The sequence below is a fragment of the Lampetra planeri genome, unplaced genomic scaffold (genome assembly GCF_965212315.1).
Source record: "Lampetra planeri unplaced genomic scaffold, kcLamPlan1.2.h2 scaffold_304, whole genome shotgun sequence".
NCBI classification, from domain to species: Eukaryota; Metazoa; Chordata; class Hyperoartia; order Petromyzontiformes; family Petromyzontidae; genus Lampetra; species Lampetra planeri.
Genome location: NW_027615129.1, coordinates 76,696 through 82,695, shown reverse-complemented (window position 1 = coordinate 82,695; position 6,000 = coordinate 76,696). Strand labels below are relative to the sequence as shown.

The 6,000-nt window shown below is 59.9% G+C and overlaps 1 protein-coding gene across 1 annotated transcript in view; it reads right to left on the bottom strand.

Annotated features, from left to right (window-relative positions):
- Nucleotides 1-2,626: 2,626 nt before the first annotated feature.
- LOC144740809 (aryl hydrocarbon receptor nuclear translocator-like) overlaps nucleotides 2,627-6,000 on the bottom strand; it is a gene marked incomplete at its 3' end in the record, with an annotated part of 53,823 nt that continues 50,449 nt past the window's right edge. The window contains exons 13-17 of the mRNA XM_078623525.1: nucleotides 5,543-5,651; nucleotides 5,027-5,200; nucleotides 3,996-4,048; nucleotides 3,168-3,254; nucleotides 2,627-2,808 (exon numbers count right to left, since the gene is read on the bottom strand). Of these exons, the coding sequence (XP_078479651.1) occupies nucleotides 2,627-2,808; nucleotides 3,168-3,254; nucleotides 3,996-4,048; nucleotides 5,027-5,200; nucleotides 5,543-5,651 (605 nt within the window). The remainder of the gene's footprint in view (nucleotides 2,809-3,167; nucleotides 3,255-3,995; nucleotides 4,049-5,026; nucleotides 5,201-5,542; nucleotides 5,652-6,000) is intronic.

The following is a 6,000-nucleotide window of genomic DNA, read 5'->3' as shown; positions in this document are numbered from 1 at the left end:
TAACGAGCACATCACCTGGGGACAGTGAGATGTATTTAATTGACAATACCAGGTGAGCTTAGTTAAGTACAGATGAGGTGGTCTTACCAGTGAATGGTTTCAAGGTCTCAGACAGAAACCGGGCCAGTTTTTAGGTGGGTGAGCCAATGGTGGAGACGATGGGACGAAGGGGTGTACCTTCTTTATGGATTTTTGGTAAGCCATATAGTCTGGGTGGTCTAGCAGCAGAGGGTTTTAAGGAAAACCGTTTGGTCTGTTCAATTAATGAAGCTGAATCAGTGATGATACATGATACTGTTCGTTTTTGTAACGAGGCAGTTGGTGGGATCTCTGTTAATTGTTGTGTAGCTATTGTACACGTTCTTGTCAACAACATCTCGTCCTGATGCTACCACTTGAATTCAACACCATTATTAAACGCAGACCCAGAACTCCAAGAAACAGCAACAAAAAGTATTATAAACGTTGGAAGAGATCATAAGATTGTAACGCGTTTGCGGAATTGAGCGAAGCTATTGATTGAGCGAGGTTACTGATTGAGCGAGGTTATTGTTGTAAGAGGTTTGGGGATAAAAGAGAAGAGACGATGGGAGGAGGGAATTCCAGTGCGAGGGAAGAAGCAGAGAGAGAAGTGACCGGCAGTGGGGTGAGTGGGTGGGTGAGTGGGTGGGTGAGTGGGTGAGTGGGTGGGTGGGTGAGTGGGTGGGCCAGTATGAGAGTGGGTGACAGCGTGAGCGAGTGAATGTGTGTGAGTCGGTGAGCGCAGGAGTGGTTCAATGGGTGAGTGAGTGAATGAGCGAGTCAGTATGGGAGTGGGTGACTGGGTGAGTGAGTAAATGCGTGTGAGTGAGTGAGTCGGGAGCGGAAGTGTAGCGGTTAGCGCTGCGCTGCGCTACGAACGCGGCGACCCGAGTTCGAATCCCACTCACGGCCAAAACCAGTGACGATTATTTGAACCGGTTCTAGGCCTCCCCTAGGTCAACTCAGCCTCAAATGAGTACCTGGTGCGGTGTGTAAATATCGCCACTGAGGAGACAAAGGCGGCCGGGCGTGGTGCAGGCCACCCACCCCCTCGTGTGCTGTGCCGGCCTTCATAAGTGCTCACTAACAAGACTTGCCCCAGCAGCCTGTTAAGGCAGTACGGGGGGGGGGGGGGAGGGGGGGTCTCTGTCTTTGAGTACATGCGTGAATAGGTGATTGAGTGGATGAGGGGTGTGTTGTTGTGACCTGCAGTGTTGGTGGTGGAGGTGGTTGAACACAGTGTGGATGAGATGGCACAGCGACTGGTTGACCGAGTCCTCGACTTGGGAGGAGGAATCACCGAGGGAAGTTGACGGGAACAGCGACCACGGTAGCAGTGACACAAGAGTGATAGGTAGGTGACTGACCGCCGGTGGGCGAGCGAGCCGAGTGAGTCAATGAGTGCGGTGATCATCGATCTCCCTGCCTGCTGTTTCACGCTGAACTCAGTTGGCTGCAGCAGTAAGGTAGGAGCTGGGCACTCCACCCCAGATGCAGCTGGAGCTGGAGTCCAACTTGGGCCCACTTTGTGCTGCGTGCAGCAGCTGCAGCATTGTTTAGCGTTAAAGGCGGCTTTGGCAGAGCAAACAAATCCGGGCGTCTTCTACGATGCCTCCGTAGCCACGACCACATCTTGAAACTGTCCAGGTCGTCCAGCTGCGCGTCCACTTCTAATGTCGATCCTAACGCCACGCTCCCCCGCCGGGAACCTCCGTTCATCCAGCCGGCAGGCAGCTCCTCGCGCCTCGCGCCGCTCTTCCCTCGCCAAACCCTGGCCCCCAATCTCTTCTCAGCAGCTGCCGTCTGCTGTCAAGAGGTCTCCCCCGTGTGCGTGCACCGCGTGACCCGTGCGATTTCCACGACCACCGTTGCTGCTGTTGCTGTACTGGCGTGCCCCCCCCCCCCCCCCCCGACGCCTTCAAACTAAACCAGAACTATTACATCTGACACCGTGGCGTCGATGCGCGGGGGCCCCCAAAAACGTGGGGCCCAGGGTGGTCGCTCCGACTCGCCGTACCGTAGGGACGGCTCTGTGTCCCCGTATTCGTTCGCTCAAAATGGTCTGATGGATGCTCCTCGCTGTGTTAGATACGGGGCACCTGCGGCGCTGGTTCAGCCTGACTGATAAGACACTGGACGAGTGCTCTTTTCTCCTTGTTTACCGAGGGACGCCTCACCGAGCCTCAAGACTCTGCCAGGTTTTCTCAGGAGGGCAGGCAGGGTGGGGGGGGGGAGGTGATTGCTGCTATATGTGTGATTGCAATTAAGTCATAATTGCGGGGCAATTTTTCTAGATATGGCAAATGTCTGTGACCCCGGCATGCAGTGGCCGACTGTTGCCAATGACGTCCACTGTGAGGCGGACGGCGCGGAGGAGTAATTACAGCTAATACAACCACAGCAGCACTTCTGCCTTGTTGCCCACTTCAGCAATTGTTTCTTGCTGTGGTTGTCCCACCTGATGACGGATGCTTGTGTTGCGCCCGAAACGTCGTGGTTTAATTTATTTTATTTTCTACCTACGTGACTTTACCGAAAGAACCAAAGAGTATGGATCCCTGCAGTCACGAAAACTTCAAATCTAGATTACAACCGCAGTGTTTACCAGGGCGGCCGCTGGATTTGAAGCGTGAACGTCTGCAACGAGTGGCGCGCGCCCTGCCAACGGAGCCGTTGTCACCCTCGTCGCCGCCACCGCCGCCACCGAGAGCGGTCGAGGGCGCGGTGCTCACGTTGCAGTCAGCGCTGTTGGGATTACGCTCGCCCAGGAGGAGGAAGGCCGTGTGGCTGACGGGGGTGTCAGAAAGGCTCGAATCGTTCACGTGGAGGGACGGGTCAGGGGAAGGAGGCGAATTGTCTGCCGAGATATGTTGTGCTCATGACGCAGCCTGGCTTGGGCTCGGTGTGAGATGGGCTTAGGGGTTAGGGTCCGAGGTGTGCTCAGGGTCAAGGGGTAGGGGTCGCGGTGTGCTCAGGGTCAAGGGGTAGGAGTCGCGGTGAGGCTCAGGGAGCTGTCTGCAGTGGCCGCTCCCCTTCCGCGGCCTCGACCGCGACCCCGCGTTCACTCCGTGTGCCCCCCCTCCCGCCACTCCGACAGCTTCCTGTGTCAATGGGGGGCCGGGGGAGGGGTGGGGACCTGGCGGCACAGTCCCCGTTTGTTCTCCGAGTGAATGAAAGGCGCAGTGTGGGCCCCCGTGGGCCCCCGTGGGCTCCCACTGGGGCCCTGCGGAGCCCTGCAGAGCACTCGCACGGGAGCCCACAGCGAGCGGGGCCCTGGGGCAGCAGTCACGATGGCCTCTAGCATCCCCTATACTCACGGCAACAGTCAGACTGCAACACTCGACACATCACCCTCACCACAACCCGCAGTGCCACTCAGCACCTGCTGCTGCTACCCACCCTCGGCCACCATCCCTCCCTGTTCGCCCCACCCCCCTCCCCCCGCCCCCCCCCCCCAGCTTCTACAAACACGACGGATAAACAAAGAGTGGAGCTGTCGAGGAGAGCGGAGGTTTCGGATGGGAGCGCGGCTGCCGCTGGTTTTAATTTAATCGCTAAAATAAGAATCCCTCGAAAACCCCGCAAGCCGCCGCCACCGCCACCGCCGCCGCCACCACTGCCAAGAGGAGGGGAGGGCGAGGAGGAGGAGGAGGCGAGGAGGAGGAGGAGGCAGGAGGAGGAGGAGGAGGCGAGGGCCGTGCCCCGGGGACACGCGCGCAGGAATTTGGCGAGGAAGTTGCAAAAAAAAAATGGATATAAAAAAATAAACATCACAAATTCCTAACGGCGAATTAAACCTCCCAGCCCCCTTAATGGGCGAGAGCGGAGCCGAGGCATTGAGGCTCGCGGTGAGTCTCCGTCACGGCGAGACTCACCGCGAGTCTCGAGCTGCGATCGGATGACGCGCGAGCTGCTAGGGCCGCTGAGGCCGCCGTCGTTTGAGCGGCGACGCGGCCCGGCGGTAGCGCACTCACCGCTCGTCGCAGAAGTTCCACGGCTCGAATCCCGCGTCCGCCCCTGGTTTATCCTGCGGTTAATCAGCGCAAAACAATACTCTGCGCCCCTCTGCTTCACTCACAGTGGGGGTTAAAGATCCTGTGACGTCATGGGCAGGAGTAGGCCCTTGCGATAAATTACACCGCTAATCACTCAATTGGAATTTAGGAAGCTATAATCGCCACCCCCTATTGAAACAAACGTGGCAGGACCCTCGTGCAAAACGTCTTGAGGCTCAGGCTTTCCTGGCTCGACAAGCACAACGACAACGAACGGAGAACGACCGAGCGGCGCGATGGCGAACGCGGCGAGGTGCGGTCCGTCCGTCGCACGGCGGCTCACGCCAGCGGACGAATCACGAGGACGCGGCACGCGGCTCCGGCGTCAGGCGCTTGCCAGACGCCGAGCGAAGGAGAGGAAGGATCGGGAGGTGAGGCGAGCGGGCGGTGAAGTTGAACTTCTGATTTTATTGCTGTCGGTGGTGGCTCAAGCTCCTTGGCTGCGCCAAAATCCTGCCCTGTCAAAGGCGGGGAACCCCCCCCCCATGAGCCACGGCCCCGCAGATATCGCCAACGACATCGGCGTCATCGAAACCTGGCCGCCCACCAACCTCCCGTCCAATGGCACACGTGGGAACAGAGGCGAAGACCCTTTTTTTTTCGTACAATTTTTTTCCGTGCCATCCGATTGGTCGAGTAGTGGAGTGGATATTGGGTCGACGTATCGTTGACTCGAACAATCGGATATCCCGGCTCCGCACGGGAGCCGCCACTGCTGCCGGGCCCGGTGAGTCCCATCACCGCGCGTCACCGCCGCGCAGCGCAATGGGGGCGCCGCGTGGCGGTGGTCATCGTACGGGGAGGAGGGAGGCGACCCGCCCGCGGCTCCCGAATCCCACGGCTCCCACGCTCCTCCGGGGCCTCCCCCGCCGTGGGGCCCGCGACCTTCTGTGGCACCGCTAGGGGGACGCCTCGGTCCTGCCGTGGTCCCCTCCTCGCTCCCCCCTCACTCCCCGCCACCACCGTAGCGCGCCGGCCGTACCGTAGGGTGTGGCGCGCGTGCCGATGCTGGCGTAGGTGGGCGCGCCGGGCGACGGAGCCGACGCCGGGTTGGAGAGGGGGCTGAAGGACGAGGGGCTCGCCGCAAAGCTGTGGCCAAACGGCGGAGACTGAGCCTTGCCGGGCTGCGTGGTGAGGGGCGCGCACACACACAGCGGACACAGACGTACGCGCACACAGACGCACGGGGATGAAGACACTCGCGCACGCAGGGGCGCGGACACACAGACGCGCACGAGGACGCGTGCACAGCGGTAGACAGAGACATGCAGACACGCAGAGGGACACGCACGGCAGCAGTGTTGCTGCCTCGGTGCGCTGGCAGGTGCCGGTGCGGTGACACGCACCGCTCTGCGGCGCAGTGCGGTGCACCGCAGCGGAAGTGGTATGTGATGAGCGCTGTCCTGCAGTGTAGGTGGTGCGGTGGAGGAGGTGCGGTACAGCTGGTGTGATAGACGTTGCCGCACCCAGGTGGTGGTGGCGGATGCCTGGCTAGCCCCGGACGCCGACGTCTGCCGTGACATCTGGGCCAAGATCTGCCCGGCCGATGGCGCCTGCACCAGCGCCAGGCTCGGGCTGCAGCCGCCAGACGATGACGGGTAAGACGGGTTGAGTACGGGGGGGTTGGAGGGATACAGAAAGATGGCAGACGCGAGTTTCTGTTGGACATTGAAGCCCCGCATATGTCAGCAGCAAGGGTGTCTGAACTCTGACCCACCCTGACGTGTGGCCTCAGCATCTGATGATGACCATGGCCACGTGACCCTGATTCTGCAGGGTGACCTTGCCCTCAACAGGTGACCTTGAGCCACACGTGACACAACCCACCTCCCATTGCAATGTACGATTTGGTTGCTTTTGCTCCGATTTCTATTTGCTTTGTCGCTGTGCCTCGTCTTTGCGTTCCTGCTCTCGTGATTCCCGC